Raw genomic sequence first — 23,636 nt, 5'->3', positions numbered from 1 at the left:
GATGAGATGGATGGAAAGGTAAAATGGGGCATTGGGTAAGAGGGGAATGTCAGTTGAGGAAGGATGGGAGAGGACAGAAGATAGGGGTAAATGGAGATGCTGTGATGCATAAGGTGGAATGGGTGGGGGATGGGAGGTGAGGGAGTATGTGTGAGAAACAAATTGACGCAGCCCAAAGGGATTTCTCCCTGTCTTCTCATTTTCTGCATGAGGGAACAGAGAGGGGGGTCATTGATTTAATGAAATGACCTTGCTGTGTCTTGTGACACTGCTTCAGACTCAGTGCAGTGGACAGGATGCACTAATGACCCGTCATCCAGGAGGTGCCAAGATGAAAGGGAGGGAGGAGGGTGGAGGGGAGTGGAGTATGTTAGGGATGGAATGGGTGGGAGTGGTTTTTATGCCTTTGTTTTTTGGCTACCTCCCTTGTAAGGGGGAAAAAAGCCTTGGGTATATGTATGTACAAGAGTTACCCCCAGATTCTGTAAACTGGTTTGATTACATTCTCTGTGTTTATTATTACTTAGAGTAAAAGAGAATGAGTAATGCAGCAGTGATTTTATATTTCAGAATGCATAGTAGTGTGATGCAAATTACAAATGGCAGCCGATGCTGCGTGCAAGAATTTGAGTCATACTGAAGTTGTTAAGGAGTGGTTATGTGTGAATGATATTTTGACACAGCCTGAAGGAATTTCTCTGTTTTCAATGTTTCTGCATGAGGGGACAAAAGGGGGGAGGGTGCCGATTAAATGAAACAGCCTTGATGTGTGCTGTGTCTTGCTGCATTACTTCTGACCCAAGGCAATGGACAAGATGCAGGGATAACCCATCATTCATGAGGAGCCAAGATGAGGGGGAGGGAGAGGTGATGAATGGGAGTGAAATGGGTAGGGATGAAATAGGTGGGAGTGGAATTATGTTTCTTTATTTTGGCTACCTCCCTGGTAAGGGGTGAAAAAGTATATGTGTGTACTTATTTTTCAACCTTTTTTGCCACTCTCTGAAATATGTAAAAAAAAAAAAAAAAAAACTTATATTTGATGTCCCATTACCCTTACTACAAGAATACCAATACTATTGCTCATCTTACCATGGTGTTCCATAAAGTTTTATTCCACAGATATTATGAGCTTTGTCCTGCAAGTAAACAGCATTGGTGATCACTCCTGAAGTATCAGTTGCCACTGCAGCTTTGAGCTCCTCCCGTGCAATCCCTAGATCCGGTATCTCGTTAATCAAACCACTGCTACCTTCAGAAAAGATATATTTTATCCACATAAGCAATCTCATAAAATGTGAAGCCTTTTCAGTCTTTAAGTGCCCCTTCATCAGAAAAAATAATAATACAAATGAAGGATCACTAGAAAATTTTACTCAGCCAGGTCAGAGGCTCCCACTCATGTGAACAAGTTAGTGTTATATCTGCCAGAACAAAATGATAAAGAAGGCACTAGGCTGAAAGAGTTTAAAATCTTCAATTACACTTAAAAGTATTTCATCATGTCTGGGCATAATTTTGAAATTTACATCATCAAGGACATTAAAAAAAAATGAAGAGCAGTGGATTGTTTTCATGCTATGGTAACAGCTTGTTGGGACTAAAGACAAGTACCTGCAAGCGCTGGTTGTAAAAGATGTATGTGAGAGAATTAATATTACAAAGGAGGAGCATGCCAATAGGAGATCTTTTGATCCATAACTAGGTCAGATGTGAAAAAAATTATAATAATACATATACCCAAGGCTTTTTTCCCCCTTACACGGGGAGTAGCCAAAAAGAAAAAAACATAGAAACCACTCCCACCTATTCCATCCCATACATACTCCACTCCCCTCCACCCTCCTCCCTCCCTCCCATCTTGGCACCTCCTGAATGACGAGTCATCCCTGCATTCTGTCCACTGCCCTGGGTCAGAAGCAGTGTCGCAAGACACAGCACATTCACAGCAAGGCTGCTTCATTAATTCGGCGACCCCCTCCCTCTCCGTCCCCTCACGTAGAAAAGGAGAAGAAAGGGAGAAATCCTTTCGGGCTAGGTCAAATTATTTCTCATACATACGTACTTCCACACACCCCATCCCCCACCCACTCCCCCTCATGCATCACAGCATCATCCATACACAACCCTTCTCCATTCACCCCTATCTTCTGTCCTCTCCCATCTTTCCTCAACAGACATTCCTCTCTTTTGTAATGCCCCTTTTACCCCATCCATCTATCTCATCCTAGGATGCCCCCTCATATTCACTTCTTCCACCTTTGCCTTTATAATAATATAAATGATAATAAATAAATGCATAGGTATAGTTAAATAATAAACTCATAAATAGTAAATAATAATAGACAGACAAATGATAAATGAAAATCAAGCAAATAATAATAAACAAAAAGACAAATAATAACATACATACATATACCAAGGCTTTTTCCCCCTTCCAAGGGAGGTAGCCAAAAAGGGAAAGGCATAAAAACACTCCCACCCATTTCATCCCTAAATACACTCCACACCCCTCCCACCCTCCCTCTCATCTGAGCACCTCCTGGATGACAGGTCATCCCTGCACCCTGCCCACTGCCCTGGGTCAGAAGCAGTGTCGCAAGACACAGCACATCCACAGCAAGGCCGCTTCATTTAATCGGCGACCCCCCCTCTCCGTCCCCCCTTGCATATACAAATAATAACAAATAAATAATATAAAATAAATGGCAGGCATTACAGCATCTTGCTTAGGTGTTTATTTAAACGAATCTTAAAGCTTTGAACTGAACTACATTGCACTACCTCTGCAGGAAGTTTATTTCATTCATTAACTATACGGTTGGCGAAGTTGTTTCTATCCACTTCCAAATTAAATCTATTTCCTGACAGTTTGAGACCATTATTTCTTGTCTGATTCTCATTTAGTGTGAAAATTTTTGTCACTTTTGATGTCAATTCCCTTTAGAATCTTAAAGGCCTCTATCAAGTCACCTTTGATTCTACGCTTTTTTAGGGAAAACAAATTCATATGTTTTAGTTGATTTTTATATGATTTATTTTTTATATTTGGAATAAGTTTTGTGGCTTCCCACTGTACTTTTTCCAATCTATCAACTCTAACTGTATTTCCTCCACTTTTTGACATAAGGACAGCTGACAACTGGCAACAATTCCCCTCTTAACACTACAAGGCAGAGTTGGAAGAACTGACCCCGACTTATTCAACACAAACAGTGATCCAAAGTATCTTCCTAGAGAGATGTGCAAGGGGGCCTAAGGACCATTGCCAGTCATTGTGGAGCAGCAGGTTTCCAAGCAGAGTTGAGGCACTAATTATTATTAATGGTTATTTCAGTCAGGGATGGTTCCTTTTCCTCTTCCCTATTACTCTTGAGAGATTAATTGTGACAAAGCAGTCAAACAATATATTTGTTGCCAGTGTTTTCTCTTGCAGGAGACTTGCAGCCCCAGGAAAATGGCCACAATCACCAATCCAGTGAAGAGACTTTCTGGAGCTACTTAATTGTATTTACCTGTACTGGGGTAGTAACTGGATTAAATTCACCCCTCACCCATGAAGCAGTTCAACTACCTCAAGGAAAAAATCCTATCACCAAAACAACAGTGCAACATCATTAACAAGCTCTTTTCCAAAACAAACTCCACTCCCACAATTCCAGAAAACAGGAACATAACCAAAAAGATATGCAAGACAAACCCAAACACAAAAGCCACTCCTCACTTTTCTAACAAAGAAGTAGAAAATGCAATAAAAGACATGAAACACTTTCAAGGAGAAGGCCCAGGAGAGATATCAAACTTCCATCTATAACACCTAAGCATAACAGCAATAAAGGGTTTCACAGATATCTTCCACCTCTCCACATGTATATTCCAAATATCTGGAAAATACATGCATACATATACCAAAGGCTTTTTCCTCCTTACATGGGGGGTAGCCAAAAAGAAAAATGCATAGAAACCACTCCCACCCATTCCATCTCCCATACATTCCACTCCCCTCCCTCCCTCTCATCTTGGCACCTCCTGAATGACAGGTCAACCCTGCATCCTGTCCACTACCCTGGGTCAGAAGCAGTGTCGCAAGACACAGCAAGGCTGCTTCATAATTTTGGCGACCCCCCCCTCTCCATCCCCTTATGCAGAAAAAGAGAAGACGGGGAGAAATCCCTTCGGGCTGCATCAAATTTTTTCTCATACATACTTCCTCACCCCCCATCCCCCACCCACTCCCCCTCATGCATCACAGCATCATCCATACACAACCCTTCTCCGTTCACCCCTATCTTCTGTCCTCTCCCGTCCTTCCTCCACAGACATTCCTCTCTTTTGTAATGCCCCTTTCACCCCATCCATCCATCTCATCCTAGGATGCCCCCTCATATTCACTCCTTCCACCTCTGCCTTCCACACTTCTTTTACTATTCTTTCTTCACTCATTCTTTCCATGTGTCCAAACTATCCTAATACTCTTTCATCAAACCTATCTCCCAGCTCCCTTTCCACCCGTTCTCCTCCTCACCTCCTCATTTCTCACTCTATCTAGCCTAGTAACCCCTATCATACTTCTCAGATATTTCATCTCACATTCAAACACCTTCTCTATTCCTCTCTTATGTTCCATGTTTCTGCCCCATACAGTGCTGTTGGCACAATCACTCCTTCATAGAATCTCCTCTTAGCATCCATTCCCAGATGTTTATTTCTCATTACACTTTTTAATCCACCAAGGCATTTACATGCTTCTCTCAATCCACATTCTACCTCCACCCCCACTCCTCCCTTTCCTGCCACATTCGCACCCAAGTATCTAAAACTATCCACTTCCTCCAGTCTTTCACCCTTTACACTCACTTCCAGCCTACTGTCACTCTCTCCCCTTGTACATCTCATCACCTTACTTTTGCCCACATTTATCTTCAGCTTCCTTCTTTCACACACCTTCTCAAACTCTGTCACTAACTTCCTCAATCCCTCCTCTGATCCTGCTACAAGTGCAGTAATGTCAGCAAACAACAACTGGCTCACCTCCCACTTCTCTCCATTTTCTTTAACCCTCTCCAATCCCTGACCCACTACCCTTGCATTCACCTCTCGCACCACCCCATCCACGTAAAGATTAAACAGCCAGAGCGACATAACACATCCTTGACGAAGTCCCACATTTACCTCAAACCATTCACTCTCTCCATTTCTAATCCTGACACAAGCTCTACTATTCTCGTAAAAACACTTGACTGCTCTTAACAGCTTTCCTCCTATCCCATATATCTGCAGTACCTTCCACAGTGCCTTCCTATGTACCCTGTCGTAAGCCTTTTCCAGATCTATAAAAGCCCAAAAAACATCCTTACCTTTTCCTATAGCTTTCTCACATACCTGTCTTACCACAAAGATCTGATCTACACAACCCCTATCTATCCTAAACCCACACTGTTTCTCACCAATTATTCCCTCTGTTCCTCTCCTAATCCTCTCAATCAAGACCCTCCCATAAGCCTTCCCAACTACACTCAACAATTATTCCCTCTGAAACTACTACACTCACACTTGTCCCCCTTTCCCTTGTAAAGCGGAACTATACAGGCACTCCTCCAGTCCTCTGGCACTCTACTCTATCTTAAACAAACATTAAATAACCTCACCAGCCAGTCCACCATAACTATACCTCCTTTCTTCAGACATTCTGCATGGCATCCATCCAACCCAGGTGCCTTGCCTGCTCTCATCATCTTAACAGCTGCTTTCACTTCATCCTTCCCTATTTCTTTTTCATTTTCCTCATTCATCACTCTCATTTTCCCCGTCTGGAGTATTGGCTGCATGTTATTGTGGCAAAGTAGCATGCAGTTGATACTTTATGGTTTATATGGGGTGCCTCTACAGACCAGAGTCACACATCATTTTGTCTGTGATAGAGGAAAACTCTGTTCATAGAGAAATGATGACAATTTTATACTATGACTATCCCTCCGTTATGCTGTCCCCCAACCCCTTGTTACTGTCCTGTACCATTTCTCTGAATATTCATTTCCTTTTTTTGCCTACCCTGTGGTGGGGGGGAGAGAATGCTACCACCAAGTCTTTCCACTTGTCATAAATGGAGACAAAAAAAAAAAAAAAAAAAAAAGGGATGGGGGATGGGATTAGGAGTCCTGCTACCTGTAGCCCCAAAAGGGGACATTCCTAAAAAAAGTAAAAGTAAAGTATCTGGAAAAGTACACACATAATTCCCATCATAATGATAGTAATTGTTGCCTTCAGTTTCTATCTATATACACCAAAAGCTTTTTGCCCCTTATAAGGAAGGTAGCCAAGTCAAAGACATGTACCTACTCCCACCCATTCCACTCCCAACCACCATCCTTTCCTCCCTCTCATCTTAGCTTCTTATGGATGACAGGTCATCCATATATCCAGCCTACTGCCCTGGGTCATAAGCAATGTAGCAAGACAGTATATCCACAGCAAGGCCACTTCACTTAATTGGTGAGCCCCTCTATGTCCCCTCATGCAGAAAAAGAGAAGACGGAGAAATCCCTTTAGGCTGTGTCTAAATATCATTCACACATAGGCCTTAACCACTTCCATATGGTGATGCTTACGTAGGCGTCATGAGGAGCAAGTGGGTATGCGATGATGCCGACGTCGGCGTCTTGATTATATTAATTGTAGTCGTACCTACGTAACCTCCATTCTCTCTAAACTGGCTTCATCATATTTTCTATGGTTATAAAAATTCACGGGTGAAAGAGAACGAACGATTAAGCACTGACTTTATTTTTTATAATGCGATTATTATGACGCAACATCGCATGTCGGGCAGCTAATGCTGCCAGACGTGTGATGTGCCCTGGAGTGAAGAGGTTAACTTTCACTATGTGGAATATTCATAGCCCCACAGCAGCTGGTAACAGTCCCTAGGCCCTACCACAGATACTCTGCATTTTTCTGCCAGCTAAGAAGTTGGTCAACCTTTTTATTTTTCATTTATATGTATTTCAGTTCTCATGACAGGGCGACGTTACTTGTGGCGAAAGTCGAGGGGATGGCAGTTCGAATCCTGCCACTGGAGAAGTTGAACCAAGGGCATGGTTCATTAAATTCCACACTACAAAGCCCTCTGTGAGGAGCGCCATCCTAGCCTTCCGATAGGTGGGAGTTTGTGACGTTAAACCATATCATCATCATATATATATTCAAGCACTATTCAAACTTCTTTTTTTCTACATGAGGGGACAGAGAGGGGGTCACTAATTAAGTGAAGCAGCTATGCTCTGGATGTACTGTGTCTTGATGCACTGCTTCTGACCCAAGGCAGTGGGCAGGATACAGGGATGACCCATCATCCATGAGGAGAGATGAGAGGGGGAAAGGGTGGTGGAGGGGAGTGCAATGGGTGGGAGTGGGTATATACCTTTTGACTTGGCTACCTCCCTGGTAAGGGGGAAAAAGCCCTTGGTATAGATAGACTACTCAAACATCTATATCAACCTACAATCTATAACATACAAAACATTCCCACAAAAACAAATATACACTCACTTCACTAAACAAACCCTTCAAGACAGATGACTAACCTCAATACACCATCAACAACCCCTATATAAAGCCCCACAGAGAAAACCCTCCCATTCCTGATAAGAATGACACTAGCACACCTGTATTCAGGACACCATCCAACATTAAAACAGTATCAACAGAGAATACGCCTGGCCACAAATTCAAACTGCCTCAGATGCAACTACAACAAAGAGGACACAGACCACCCCATATTACAATGCCCCATACTAACAATCCCTAGACAACAACACACTACATCTTCTCCGAATGACTTGTGGACCTGCCTGAGGCCGCAGGTCTTCTGCATGTGAGAACAGGGGCAATGGACTGATTAACTGATTTTTGACATGATGGATCTTGGGACTGTGTCAAAAGACTTATTTATATCCATTCTTACTGGTCTGTCAGGTGGCATTTTCTTACTGAAGTCTTTCAGTACTTGTTAGGTGAATTTTGAGTACTGTGCTGGGGGAAAGGCGTTCTTTGAATCCATGTATAGAGAAGAGAGATACGTCTGTAGGGTGCTGGGTTTCATTTCAAGATATGAATTATATATGCACTTTTCTAGATTTTTGGGATGTTATTGTGCAATCAGGAAAGGTTGAAGATATGCCAGAGCTTTTTTGTTACTACAGGGTCTAACAGATAAATCCGTACAACTTCTTATCACATGTTTTAAGATTAATATCTCGGGTTATAATAAACAGAGAGTTATGAAATTTTCAGTATATTTAGAAAAGGCAATAAGAACAATGATTTCATTCAATGTAACCACCTTCAGCTGTTATGACGCTTTCAACGCGTTTACGAAACTTGGATACAGCGTTGATGATCTCAGACTTTGATAATGAACCCACAGCCTTCTTGATGTCTGTCTTCAGGGTTGTTATACTTCTGTGTGGCTTGTCACATGCCTTGGCCTCAATTCGCGCCCAAAAATAATAATCTAAAGGGTTTAGGTCTGGCGAATTTGAGGGCCACAACTCTTTGTTCCAGAACTGCACATTTGACCCTTCGAGAAGGTTGGTGGTCCTCTTCGCTGTGTGGGCTGGAGCCGAGTCTTGTTGGAAGACAAACTGGTTGCCACTAGCCTTATCTTTCATCCAGGGTATTATTTTCTCTTCTAGAACTTTGCAATAGACAACGGCATTGACTTTCTCCTTGTTGTTGAAGAAGTGAGTGAAGACGTCCCCCTCAGTTGACACCACACAGAGCACCATGACACTTGCTGGTTTCTTCGTCGTTGTCTTGTGTTGAACCTCTGAGGATGAGGAGGCTATCCAGCGATCATTCCGCTTATTGAAAGTCGCATCAACCGTGAAAATCTTCTCGTCGGAAAAAAACTTGATGACTGAGCCATTCGACTTCATCCAGTTCAACAGCTTTTGGCACCTGGTCAAGCGGATTTCTTTCATTTTTCGTGTCAAAAGATGTCTTTTTCCTTGTGAGAATGAGGTTAATCCCAATTTCTTTAATGCTCTGTGAATTGTCATTGTGCTGACACCTCTCTTCTTTGCCAATGTCGATAATGGTAAGGCTGGATTTGCATTGACACTTCTCTTGAGACCAGCTAAAAAGCGAGGTGTTAGAATTCTGCCCCTTCTGGGCTTGTGAGCCGCTCGTTGGTCTTCGCCGGTCTCATCAAAACGTTTACAAACATCATAAACAGTTTGTCTGGAGTATTTTAGCATCCTTATTATGGCGCTAGGAGTGTGACCCGCGCGACGAAGTTCGCATATGGCTGAACGTTTGGCTTGTTCCATTGCTTAGTGTTTATTGCACCGGTGCTAGTATACAACTGGCTAAATTATTAGACAAATGGAAGTATCTGGAAACAATCAGAATTGCCATATGTTACTTTTTAAGTGCTTAAAACCTCTTCAAATTTTGTACGGATTTATCTGTTAGACCCTGTAGACCTATATGTTTCAGGTCTTATGAATGTGATTACATCCATGTCTTGTTTTTTTTTTTTCTTATAATACAGCAGTCAGGCTGTGGTTCTATATGAATACCCCTCTATCCTATATACCATATAAACAAATCATTACTTACCTGTGTGAGCTGCTTTGTGCTGATGAGGAGATACAGTTTTGCAAGTAAAACGTGAGTCAAAACTGAGTTCATGATTTCCTGCTATGATTATTTTATGCTTGTGTGGTAATGACCCTGAAATTAAATAATTGATCAATTATAGTAATGCTATCAAAGTTATGCAACACAATATCTACTCTTAATTAAACATCAAATCCTTAACCTTAGCATCAGCATTCAAACAGATTACTTAAACATTCTTGCTATCTAGCTTGATACCTTCTCTAATCTCATTTGAGTTGCTTAAAAAAATAATAATAAATATATAAATAAATCAAGAAATGGATAAAATATATATAGTGCTTCTAACCTTCAGCAATCTACACACCAGGTTTACATGGTCATCATTGGGTTAATCATAAGTTTAGTTAGTTAAAAGGGATATGATATAACTCGTTCAAACTTTCAACTACTGAAAGAAGGTACTAGCTGTCTATAGTTAATCCAATGGCTCATGTGTGCAACTTATGAAGATGTAAGGACCATACGATCAAAGTGTTGTAAAAAAAAAAAAAAAAAAAAAAAAAAGTAATAATAAATAAATAAATAAGTTCAAAACAAAAGTATTAATAAAGCAAAGGAAATTGAAGAGATAGATAAATCCTGTAGTCATCAATACAATTTCAAGGTGAGGGGGGATCAAACCCACTATTCTGTGCATGCCTAGACATTCCTACCACACCAAGTCAGGGGATGATATAATCAAAAGCATACAGAAAAGGAAGGGGATTAAAAAATAATGAATAAACATAGCTATCCCTACTTCAGAGTACCTATCCAACTATTAAACTCCTCAACTTCAGCTGTGTTCCCGCATCTCGTAAAGTCGCCTGCATGAATGAAGACATCCCCATCAGGTATTTCCATTTGTAGATGTGAAGTGAGGCTGTGGGTGTCACTCATGCACACAAACCGCAACTGTGAAGACCAAAAACATATCACCAACAGACAAATCAATACAAACACACATTCATCCATACACAACACAACTCAATATACTATTGTGTAAGTAAAAAGAAACAAAATGTGTTCCCATCCTTCAACTAACATGGTTATGAGGAGTTTGTTTCCTAACAGTCTCTATGTTAAGAAATAAATGTGACAAATGTTTGAAGAGGAAATTAAAGAGATCAGACCTACTACATACTTTAAGAGACATGCCTTAAAATAAATCATACCCTTAATATTCTTGCATATAATGAAAATCAGTCCTGCATAATGCATATGAAAAAATACAAAGACCATATTGGCTGCTTGTTATGTCCATCTGGGGTATTGGCTGCTTGTTATTGTGGCAAAGTAGCATGCGGTTGATACTTTAGGGTCTATATGGGGCGCCCCTACAGACCAGAGCCACACATCATTTTGTCTATGATAGAGGAAAACTCTGTTCATAGAGAAATGATGACACTTTTATACTATGACTGTCCCTCCGTTATGCTGTCCTCCAACCCCTTGTTGCTTCCTGTACCATTTCTCTGAGTATTACTTTTCTGTGATAGGGGAAAAGAATACTGCCACCAAGTATTCCCACTTGGATCATAAGAGGCGAGAAGAAAGGGACAGGGATTGGGACTAGGCATCCTTCTCCTTGTAGCCCCACAGGGGAAATTCCTAAAAAAAGAAAAGAAGGCATAAGAGGGGCTGGAAAGCCTCAGACCAGCACCCTAAGGTTTGGGTCTTTTAATGTGCGTGGATGTGGTACAGATGAGAGTAAAAGGGAAGAGATAGGTAGTATGTTTGTGAGAAGAAAGATGGATGTGTTGGCTTTGAGTGAAACTAAAAGTTGAAAGGGAAGGGTGAGTGTAAGTGGGAGGTTATCAGAAGTGAAGAGAGGGCGAGGGAGGGAAGGTGTGGCCATTCTAGTAAGTGAAGAGATAGGTAAACGGGTAGTGGAGTGGAAGGAGGTTTCCTCAAGGATAATGTGGATGAAGGTGAAACTGGGGAAGGAGATGTGGGTCTTTGTAAGTGCATATGGACCTAGCAGTGAGAAGAGTGTAGAAGAAAGGGAGGCCTTTTGGATAGATCTAAATGAGTGCATAGAGGATTTGGGAAGAAATGTCAATGTGATAGTAATGGGAGACCTTAATGCTAGGGTGGGAAATGGTCCAATCGATGGAGTGGTTGGGAAATGTGGAGTTCCAGGAAAGAATCGTAGTGGAGAGTTGATGGTGGAAATGTGTCAAGAAAGAGAGTTGATGATAGCAAATACAGTGTTTCGGAAGAAAGTCAAGCATAAGTACACATGGGAGAGGGTGGTGGAGGGAAGGGTGGTAGATAGAATGCTAATGGATTATGTAGTGGTAAATAGGATTATGATAGGAGGAGTTAAGGATGTACATGTGCTAAGGGGAGAGGGTGGGGGAATATCAGATCATTTTTTTGTGGAAGGTAAACTGAAAGTGGAGGATAGATGGAGGAAGAGGAAAGGGACAGAAGGTAGGGAGGTTCTTAGAGTGAACTCTTTGAATGAGAAGGAAAAGGAGAAGGAGTACGGAAAGAAGCTGAAGGAGGAGTGGGAGGGAGTAAAGGGTAGAGAGGAGAGCTGGGTGTGGAGGAGGAATGGGGATGGTTCAAGGAGGGAGTCATAAAGTGTGCAAGGATGGTGTGTGGAACAAGAAGGACAGGGGGAAATAGAAGAAAGGGTAGTGAATGGTGGGATGAGGAAACAAAAAAGGTTGTAGAAGAGAAGAAGCGAGCTTTCACAGGTTGGTTACAAAATAGGACGAGGGAGTCATATGAGAGGTACAAAGAAAAGAAAAGAGAAGTAAAGCAAAAGGTAAAGGTTGGAAAGAGGAGAGCAGATGTGAAATGGGGTAAGAGTTTGACAGAAAAAATTTTAAAGTAATAAAAAGATGTTTTGGAAAGAAATTAAGAGAGGAAGAGGAGGCGAATCAAGTAGAGAAGAAAAGGTAAAAGGTGCAGATGGAGAGATGATAATGGAAGAGAAGGCAGTAAGGGGAAGATGGGCAGAATATTTTAGGGAGTTGCTTAATGTGAAGGAGGATAGGGAAGGAAAGATTGCTGCAGTGGGAAGTGCGAAGAAAATGAGAGTGATGAATGAGGAGAATGGAGGAGAAATAAGGAAGGATGAGGTGAAGGCAGTTGTTAAGATGATGAAAGCAGGTAAGGCACCTGGTCTGGATGGATGCCATGCAGAATGTCTGAAAAAGGGAGGTACAGTGATGGTGGACTGGTTGGTGAGGTTATTTAATATTTGTTGGAGAGAGGGTAGAGTGCCGGAGGACTGGAGGAGTGCCTGTATAGTTCCTCTTTACAAGGTAAAAGGGGAACAAGTGTGAATGTAGTAGTTTCAGAGGGATTAGCTTGTTGAATGTAGTTGGGAAGGCTTATGGGAGGATCTTGGTTGAGAGGATTAGGAGAGGAACAGAAGGAGTAATTGGTGAGGAACAGTGTGGATTTAGGATGGGTAGAGGTTGTGTAGATCAGATCTTTGTGGTAAGACAGATATGTGAGAAAGCTATAGGAAAGGGGAAGGATGTTTTTTTGGGCTTTTATGGATCTGGAAAAGGCTTATGATAGGGTAGACAGAAAGGCACTATGGGAGGTTAGGAAGATATATGGGATAGGAGGAAAGCTTCTAGGAGCTGTCAAGAGTTTTTATGAGAGTAGTAGAGCTTGTGTCAGGATTGGAAATGGAGAGTGAGTGGTTCGTGGTAAAGGTGGGACTTCGTCAAGGATGTGTTATGTCGCCCTGGCTGTTCAACTTATACATGGATGGGGTGGTGCGAGAGGTAAATGCAAGGGTAGTGGGCAAGGGATTGGAGATGGTTAAAGAAAATGGAGAAAAGTGGGAGGTGAGCCAGTTGTTTGCGGACAACACTGCGCTTGTGGCAGGATCGGAGGAGGGATTGAGGAAGTTGGTGGCAGAGTTTGGGAGAGTATGTGATAGAAGAAAGTTAAAGATAAATGTGGGTAAAAGTAAGGTGATGAGATGTACAAGGGGTGAAAGTGGCAGTAGACTGGAAGTGAGCATTAAGGGCGAGCGACTGGAGGAAGTGGATAGTTTTAGATATTTGGGTGCAAATGTGGCAGGGAAAGGTGGAGTGAAAGTGGAGGTAGAATGTAGATTGAGAGAAGCGAGTAAATGCCTTGGTGGATTAAAAAGTGTAATAAGGAATAGACATTTGGGAATGGATGCTAAGAGGAGACTATATGAAGGCAGAAACATGGAACATAAGAGGAAGAGAGGAGTTTGAATGTGTTTGAGATGAGGTGTCTGAGAAGTATGATGGGGGTTACTAGGCTAGATAGAGTGAGAAATGAGGAGGTGAGGAGGAGAATGGGGGTAGAAAGGGAGTTGGGAGATAGGGTTAATGAAAGAGTATTAGGATGGTTTGCACACATGGAAAGAATGAGTGAAGAAAGACTAGTAAAAGAGGTATGGAAGGCAGATGTGGAGGGAGTGAACATGAGGGGGCATCCTAGGATGAGGTGGATGGATGGGGTGAAGGGGGCTTTGGGGAAGAGGGGAATGTCTGTTGAGGAAGAACGGGAGAGGACAGAAGACGGGTGAATGGATAGTTGTATATGGATGATGTTGTGATAGCATGAGGTGGAATGGGTGGGTGGATGGGGGGTGAGATAGTATGTGTGAGCAAAATTTGACGCAGCCCGAAGGGATTTCTCCCCGTCCTCTCATTTTATGCAATGGGGGAATGGAGAGGGGGGGTCGCCGATTTAATGAAGCGGCCTTGCTGTGGATGTGCTGTGTCTTGCGACACTGCTTCTGACCCAGGGCAGTGGACAAGGTGCAGGGATGACCCGTCATTCAGGAGGTGCTAAGATAAGAGGGAGGGTGGAGGGGTGTGGAGTGTATTCAGGGATGGAATGGGTGGGAATGATTTTATGCCTTTTTCTTTTTGGCTACCCCCCTTGTAAGGGGGAAGAAACCTTGGTATATTTATGTATTTCTGTTAATTTCCTCATCTTTGAATGAAGAGTACCAATGGCTTAAAATAAAAATAAATTTTTTTTTGCATGGAAAATAAGGTGACATTAGACTTTAATTTGCTATATGTATTCACCATTGCTTTGCCAACTACTTTTGGCCCTAACACATGTTTGCCATGCATAAAAATTGTAAGAGAGGAAGAGAGAAGGAGTTTACATGTGTTCGAGATGAAATGCCTGAGAAGTATGATAGGGGTTACTAGGCTAGACACAGTGAGAAATGAGAAGAGGAGGAGAACAGGAGTGGAAAGGGAGTTGGGAGATACGACTGATGAAAGAGTATTGGGATGGTTTGGACATGTGGAAAGAATGAGTGAAGAAAGATTAGTAAGAGGTGTGGAAGGCAGAGGTGGAAGGAATGAACATGAGGGGGTGACCTAGGATGAGATGGATGGATGGGGTAAAAGGGGCATCACAAAAGAGAGGAATGTCTGTTGAGGAAGGACAGGAAAGGACACAAGATAGGAGTAAATGGAGAATGGTTGAATAGTTATGTATGGATGATGCTGTAATGCAAGAGGGGGACTGGGTGGGGGATGGGGGGTGAGGTAGTATGTATGACAAATAAATTGACACAGCCCGAAGGGATTTCTCCCTATCTTCTCCTTTTCTGCATGAGTGGACAGAGAGGGGGAGCTGCTGAATTAATGAAACAGCCTTGCTGTGCATGTGCTGTGTCTTACAACACTGCTTCTGACCCAGGGCAGTGGGCAAGATGCAGGGATGACCCATCATCCAGGAGGTGCCAAGATAAGTGGGAGGGTAGAGGGGAGTGGAGTATATAGGGGATGGAATGAGTGGGAGTAGTTTCAATGCCTTTATCTTTTGGCTACCTCCTGTGTAAGAGGGAAAAAAGCCTTTGGTACATGTATGTACAATTGAGTAAAATTTCTAAGGTTTCATTGTCACCACTGCAGCTTTGATAGATATCTTTGGCCCAATGCAGAGGCCAAGTGTCAGTCCCTTGGGGCTGCATCTCTGGACTGAATTGATTATTGACAGGTTTTGAAGACAAGTAACAGGGAAATAATTCCACCTAATTTCTGTGTTACAGGACAACCACAAACACATACCTGTCATTGGACCTACAGATTATTAAAAAACTATAAAAAAGTCTCACACATTACTGTGCTAGAAAGGCCTTAGAAGGGCATTAAAAGAGTAAGCAATATGTTAAATATGCATTATGTGTTGATAGAAAAAGAGCATGCCAGATTAGTCTTCATACAGTAGACACAATAACATACATACATATACCAAGGCTTTTTCCCCCTTACAAGGAAGGTAGCCAAAAAGGAAAAGGCATAAAATCATTCCCACCCATTCCATCCCTGAATACACTCCACACCTCTCCACCCTCCCTCTCATCTTAGCACCTCCTGGATGATGGGTCATCCCTGCACCTTGTCCACTGCCCTGGGTCAGAAGCAGTGCCGCAAGACACAGCACATCCACAGCAAAGCCGCTTCATTAAATCAGCAATCCCCCTTCTCCATCTCCCCATGCATAGAGAAGACGGGGAGAAATCCCTTCGGGCTGCGTCAAAATTTGCTCACACATACTACCTCACCCCCCATCCACCTGCCCCTTCCACCTCATGCATCACATCATCCATATACAACCATTCTCCATTCACCCATGTCTTCTGTCCTCTCCTGTCCTTCCTCAACAGACATTCCCCTCTTCCCCAAAGCCCCCTTCACCCCATCCATCCATCTCATCCTAGGATGTCCCTTCATGTTCACTCCCTCCACATCTGCCTTCCATACCTCTTTTACTAGTCTTTCTTCACTCATTCTTTCCATGTGTCCAAACCATCCTAATACTCTTTCATCAACTGTCTCTCCCAACTCCCTTTCCACCCCTGTTCTCCTCCTCACCTCCTCATTTCTCACTCTATCCAGCCTAGTAACCCCCATCATACTTCTCAGACACCTCATCTCAAACACATTCAAACTCCTTCTCTCTTCCTCTCTTATGTTCCATGTTTCTGCCCCATACAGTGCTGTTGGCACAATCACTCCTTCATATAGTCTCCTCTTAGCATCCATTCCCAACAACAAACCAAGTAAAAAAGTCAATAAGTGAGATGAAGTATGAGAGACTAGGTCTGGTTCTTCATGTCACTATTACCAGCAAAAGGTTGAACTTTACTAAAGATCACATTAGTTTCACCATTACCTCCAAGCTACTTCTGTCACTAGTTTGTTACCTTTCATATTTACAATAAAATAGATTACTGAAAAGTTATTAGTAAAGGTAAAATAAGCACCATCTAGCACAAAACAATCACTGAATGAATAAAATGGTTTACACTCACATAAAACATGGATACAATGAAAATTGTAATAATACTTGCCATGTCAGGTTTGACAGGTTCTGTGGGTGACTTAACATTGAGTTTAATGACTCTCTGCTTTTGTCGTAACTCCTCCCATGCTAAGGTAGGATCACTGGTCATGGGATGGAGAGGGATCACCATACCTGCTGAATTAAAATTAATAAATTTGAAAACTGCAATTCAAGTTGCAATTCCAAATTAAATGAGAAAAATTCTTGAACTACCGTCAGGGCCATTTCTAGCTGTAGGCAGGCTAGGCAATTGCCTTGGGCCCCCAGACAACCAGGGGCCCCCGGAGTAGCTTGGAAGAAATTTAATTCCCAGTCTACCAGGGGCCCTGATAAAAAGTTGAAATTTCTATTTGAAAATTGTGGTTCAGTTGAATTGGGTTAGCTGAAACTACACAAGTCGAACACAGTGAATCATACAGCCAAGTTAGACCCATGATTCTTGTTAAAAAGAGGATTAAACAGAGCAAATCCCAGCAGCACAGAAAAATGAAAGAAAAAGAAAACTGACAAAGAAAAATGGTCAAATGTTAAAGGTAAATCATTTATTTTATAATTTAAAGAAATATTTTAAACATTTGCTTTCTATATGGTTTCTGAATATTTGGAATGGTGTTGATTATTTTAGACTATTGTGGTAATGGATCATTTAGCTTAGTTTTATTACTTTAAATAGTGTAATGTATTTACTAATGCAGAAAACTTTTAAAAGTGACAACTTTGTGACTGATTCAAGCTTTAAAGAAAACCTGTATAAAAAAATAAAAAAAAAAGTTTAACATAAAAACAAATCAATTGCAATTTTCTGTATAACTGCAGTCTGCAACATCACTGTAATGGTCAAATAGGAATATGCACTCATGATCTATTTTTGCTTGATAGCCTAATAAAGTTTGTCTTTGCAGGAGCAATTCTAAAATATTTTGGAGCTCCAGACATTGAGCCAGAGGGATCTTATGAACTTCCTGACCAAGAGGCTTTCTTCAGAACCTCCTTTTATCAAGGAAGCTCTAGGACCATCACATACCTCATGAAGTATCATCTGCACATTTACATATTCAGCTGCCTGTTTTTCTAAGCCAGTAGATCCAGCTGACTGAGCACCAATTCTGTCCGATTCATTCAGGACTGATGCAGTAGGCAGAGGGTCATTTCAGATTAGTTCTGATTTCACATTCCCCAAAAAAGAAGACGACAGAAGTTTTCATCATCATTATTTTCACAGAACATTGGTTAATGGGGAAAAGATAAAGCGGACTTGGCTTATCTACTCAAAAACAAAAAATGCCCTCTACTGCTTTTGTTGTAAATTATTTTCAACAAACAAACACAAATCAGTGACAGAAGGACTGACAGACTGGAAAAACTTAGGTGCACTTTTGAAAAGTCATGAAAGCAGTCCAGAACACACATCATACATGGTGACTTGGAAAGATTTACAGCTCCATTTGCAAACAGGAAAGACAATAGACCAGGCAGAAAGGACACTACTGGAGGCTGAAAAGAGGCGCTGGTGAGATGTCCTGACTCGCTTAATCTCCATCATCCAATCTCTAGCTGGGAGAAATCTTGCATTTAGAGGTTTATCAAACACGTTACACCAGCAAAATAATGGGAATTTTTTAAAAGAGGTAGAGCTGCTTGCTAAATTTGATCCTGTCATGAAGCAGCACATTGAGCTTGTTGAGAGTGGCCAGTTCAGTCATTCCAGCTATCTTGGAAATATCATCCAAAATGAACTTATTACCTCAATCAGTGGGAAAATATTGGACACAGCAGTGATTGATATTAACAAGTCCAAATATTATTCAGTCATTTTGGACTGTACTCCCCATGTAAGCCACCAAGAACAGATATCAGTCATCATAAGGACTGTCAAAATGGACAAAACACCAGAAATCAAAGAACATTTTATGAGATTTCTTGTAGCTTCTGAAACAACAGGTCTTGGTTTGTCATCATTGATTTTGAAGAAACTGATGAAGGTGAATATTCCCTTTCATCATTGCAGAGGGCAATCATATGATAATGGTGCCAACATGAGAGGGAGGAACAAAGGAGTTCAAGCCAGACTTATTGAGAATAACCCTCATGCACTTTATGTTCCATGTGGGGCACATTCCCTAAACTTGATGGCATCTAATGCAGCAACAGCTCAAAAGATGCCACCAGCTATTTCAGCAATGTACAGAAACTGTACAGGCTTTTTTCAGCATCACCACAAAGATGGGCAATCCTACGGGATCATGTCACTGTTGCACTCAAGACTTGGAGTGACACAAAGTGGGAGAGCTGTATTAACAGCATAGAGCCTGTGTGGTACCAGGCCTCTAATATAAGGAAAGTTTTGCTGAAGACCAGGGAAGTAATGGATCCTCTAATCAAGGTTGAAGCCCAAAGTTTGGCAGAAGTGGTGGGGTCATATGAATTTCTCATTTGCACAGTCGTATGGTATGACATTCTACAGCAAGCTCCTGCAGTCTCCTAAAATGCAGCTTGATGTGGCAGTTGACCTTCTCACTAAAGCAAAAACATCTTTGACTAACTACAGAAGAACTGGCTTCACTTCAGCTCAGGCCTCTGCTAAAGAAATGTGTGAGGAAATGAATGTAGAGGCTGTACTCAGAGAAAAGATTAAGAATAAAAAAAAAAAATACTTTTCTTATGAAGCCCCAGATGAGCCCATTGCAGATGCCATGAAGAGGCTAGGCACCACATTCTTTATTGTTGTTATTGACACAGCCATTCAATCCATAACTGATAGGTTTGAAACACTGGGTGAAGTGAGAGACAGATTTGGAGTGCTGCTCAATTTCCAAAAACTGGACAATCAGGCATTGAGTAACCAGCATGACAACCTCCCCATGACATTAAGCACTGGAAATGTAAGTGACATTGATGGAAAGGAACTGGCTGTGGAAGGCAAAAACTTGCCAAGCTTACCCTCAGATGACATGACTGCTGGAGCTCTTCACCTTTATTCACAAAAAACATTTGGAGGAACTGTATCCCAATCTGTGAGTTGCCCTGAGAATCACCTGCACTCTCCCTGTGACTGTGGCCTCAGCAGAGAGGAGCTTCTCGAAGCTCATCAAGACCTATCTAAGGTCTTCCACAGGACAGGATCGACTCACTGGTTTTGCAACAATCGGCATCAACCAAGAGGTGGGCAAGCAGGTGTCATATGAGGACATCATTGATGACTTTGCAAGTAAAAAATCCAGGAAGCACACATTTTGAGGACAATACAATGTTACTGTGAATAATGTGAATTATTAGTTGTTTTTCTTGTGTGTGACTGTGATGTTGATTAAGCATTATTTTAAGTGTTTTTTTATATTATCTTTGCACTTTGAAATAGATGTAAAATAAATAAATGTAAAATGTAATAGTTTCTTGCATCTTAGTAGACCATCTAAAGGGCTAGGAATCACTTCATCAATGTTTGACAAACCCCTCAGGGATAAATGAAGTCCCTACATACCTATCTATCTAGGGCCCCCCAAACAGCATCTTGCCTAGGGCCCCCACAAACCTAGATATGGCCCTGACTGGCATATACTCTAGATTATGCTGTATACCATTCTCTTCTGTAGAGTAGCACCTATTTTCATCCTAACTTTATTTAGAGAAATGGAGGAAAGTCTTGTATAAGCATAAACATGAAGAAAAATACCCAAGCTGTTAAATGCCAAAGTTTTACCATTTTTGTTGAAAAATAAATAAACAAATTAATTAATAATGTTGTTATAATTTTCAACAATTCTTATTAATAATAATTTCCTTGTAATAAATAAATCTCTTAGGGGCAAACAAGGAAAAAAGGTAAAACTGACTACTGTCTCAAGAATAAACAGTGGTTAAGTTATCAATTTAATGAACTTAGAAACTTGATAAGAGTCATGATATTGGTCACTTCTGATAATTTGTTAGTGAAAATAATTTTCTTAGAAAAAATATTAGCTCTTAAAAAACAAAAATAAAATAAATGAAACTGGCTACTGTACACAGCCTTATACTGGACTTGCTACTACAGTATTTGCACTAATGAAAATGCAGTATTCAAATTGATACACCATTGTGAATAATCATATAATGGCTGTGCTTCCTCTGAGCATGTAGTCATCTGATACAGTGTTGGATACCATTTTCATTACAGCATATAGCCCAAATTCTTTTAAACTGTTCCTCACATCTAGAATCATATTTGGCTATGCTTTGGCTAGAAACATGTTTCACACACCAAAATTTATTACCATGATGAATCACACATGGAAAGAGTAATTTTCTCACTATTGGGGATAACTAGTTACTAGGCATACTTACACAATCACTAATAATCTATCTATATACCAAGGGCTTTATCCCCTACTCCCATCCACCATCCTTTCCTCCCTTTCATCTGAGCTCCTCATGGATGACAGGGAGGAAAGGGTGGTGGATGGGAGTGAAATGGTAATAAGTAATAATTATAATAATCTGACTGCAAGTGACCACAGGCACAGCATCACTCTCACTACTCATATTTTCCAATTTGATTATCAATTTACATTATACCGAACACCCTAGTTTATCTGTTGAGCATGTGCTTTAGAGATTTTTACTCAATCATATCAGAAGGTAAAATATGAGGTATTTGATGGATGTGTAAATCCAACATCTCATGCTAAGTCATTAACACCAACCTCTAGTATCACTAAATATACAACCAAATTAGGCCTACTGTCTAACACCCATAATCTTCTATGATACATATATATGTCTCTGGTTTATTTCCACCAGGACCTTTCATTTCAAAATATAAGTAACTAGATAAAGCCAGGGGCAGGGATAATCATAATCTATTATTTAGATTAGGTTATGTAATTGAATCAGTTGGATATAGTCAAGTGACGAATAAGAACCCAAAACACTTTACATGCATACAGTGAAAAAGCCCACACATTTATGAGGAAGTTTAGAATCATTTATGACAAATAGTCAATGTAATAGTAAATAGTTGGTCTTAATGTCAGTCTTTGCATCACTTCAACTCCTAAATTTCTAAGCAATGTCTATATGCTGGAGCAAACCAGGTCCTATACAATAATTCCGCAACTCAAGTGTCGAAATATAACAATGAAAAAATCTAATGCTTACTTCCACTCATTTTAAGTTTGAATTGTGTGCTGTCAGGCGGCCCGGAACCTCTAACCAGTCCTGGACGCTGCAAGCTTGCAGCAATGACGTCACGAGTTAGTAGGATGACATCTGTGAATGAACTGATGCTGTCGTTATATCATTGTACTAGTGTAAGCATTTTCATCAGATCCATTCATTTAGATCGTGATAGTTCCTGCAAAAATCAGTGCATCTTGAAGCCGCGTATTAAAGAACAAGAAAAAATCGATTAGTTATTGTAAACAATAAAGATATAAACAGAACAACTGCTACTCATTCTTGTAATAGTGTTGTATTTGAATAATTGCATAACTTGCTGGGATATTAGAATTAACTTAATCTTTTTCATTTGTTGTGGCTGCCGCTGAGTATTTCCATCTCGACGAGAAGCCCCTAGTAGGATACTAACGTATCCTCGTTAAATATGCCACTGTTATTCATGCCTACTATACTTATTCCTTTGTCAATAATGTATAACTAAATATCTATGCATGTATATTAAGCTGAAGGAAATACCTTACACAGCTAACGAGTCCCCCCACCCTTTCCAACGGGGTAACCCTGCGTATGCAATTTATTACTTATTTTTATGCGGTCAATACGTTTTCTGTGCGTTTTTATTTTCGGAGTTCTCGGCAGTCATGGTACGTCGCCTGGATCATACGTCGCATTGTTATGTAATTTTCACTGGTTTATCATTTACCTTCTAACAACCTGTTCGTTATTTCGCTTTTTGCATTCGACTGCGTTATATTTCACTACTGGCCAAAATATCTTGGTGCGTTTTTTATGTGTGGTATTTGTCATAATTATACTTTCTGTTAAACCCATTTCCAATTCAATCTAACACAAAAATCAATAGCATGTAGGAGCCGACACTTTAACTGTGGCAAATTTAGAAAAACACGTGTGTTCTGGTGTGGAGAGCAGGCCCGTGCAGAGGGAGGGAGGGGGGGTGCTGGGGCTGCCCGAGCACCTACCCCTTTGCCCTGTGCCTCAAAAGTGCCCTTCACAAAAATATATAAAAATGAATGAAAAATTATTTCTCACAGGCTTTTTCCATTTTCTCACCATTCTGAAATTACTATGTGGAAAATGGTGTTGCACCCTACCGGATAGTTGCCAAATACGAATAATACAAAAGAGTGAAGTGCCCAATTTCCAGCCCAAATTACCTGCCCCTTGCAATGTGTGTGCACGTTACTGATGGAGGGCAACCAAGGAATGAAATAAAAACAGTGTCTTTCTCTTTATTGGTTGAGTCAGGTGAGAATGTGGCGAGCCTGAAGTCTGGAGCTGGAGGTCTTCAATCCGATGTTGGGAGAGAGAGAAGGTTTTGGGCTTGTAGGTCCTCCATCCGAAGCTAGGAGAGAGAAGGTCTTGGAGTTAAACGAGTTATTGTTGTTGCTGGTGAAGAAACTGTTCTATTAAACTATGGACTACCTAGGACAGACCACCCGATCGCGCGGGATTGGTAGTTGTAGAAGGGGAAG

At 41.1% G+C, this 23,636-nt stretch overlaps 1 protein-coding gene across 1 annotated transcript in view; it reads right to left on the bottom strand.

The window, feature by feature from the left end:
• Positions 1-22,919, bottom strand: part of LOC143028636 (UPF0046 protein T07D4.2) — a 44,369-nt gene extending 21,450 nt beyond the window's left edge. Inside the window, exons 1-5 of the mRNA XM_076191048.1 lie at positions 22,123-22,919; positions 16,994-17,121; positions 10,434-10,578; positions 9,622-9,735; positions 1,093-1,252 (exon numbers count right to left, since the gene is read on the bottom strand). Of these exons, the coding sequence (XP_076047163.1) occupies positions 1,093-1,252; positions 9,622-9,735; positions 10,434-10,578; positions 16,994-17,121; positions 22,123-22,132 (557 nt within the window). The 5' untranslated portion in view covers positions 22,133-22,919. The remainder of the gene's footprint in view (positions 1-1,092; positions 1,253-9,621; positions 9,736-10,433; positions 10,579-16,993; positions 17,122-22,122) is intronic.
• Between the last annotated feature and the right edge of the window lie 717 nt (positions 22,920-23,636).

This window comes from Oratosquilla oratoria, chromosome 9, assembly GCF_046742065.1.
Source record: "Oratosquilla oratoria isolate Oo_2021 chromosome 9, ASM4674206v1, whole genome shotgun sequence".
NCBI lineage: Eukaryota > Metazoa > Arthropoda > Malacostraca > Stomatopoda > Squillidae > Oratosquilla > Oratosquilla oratoria.
The sequence above is the reverse complement of the archived record's forward strand: the minus strand, read 5'-3'. Positions and strand labels throughout refer to the sequence as shown.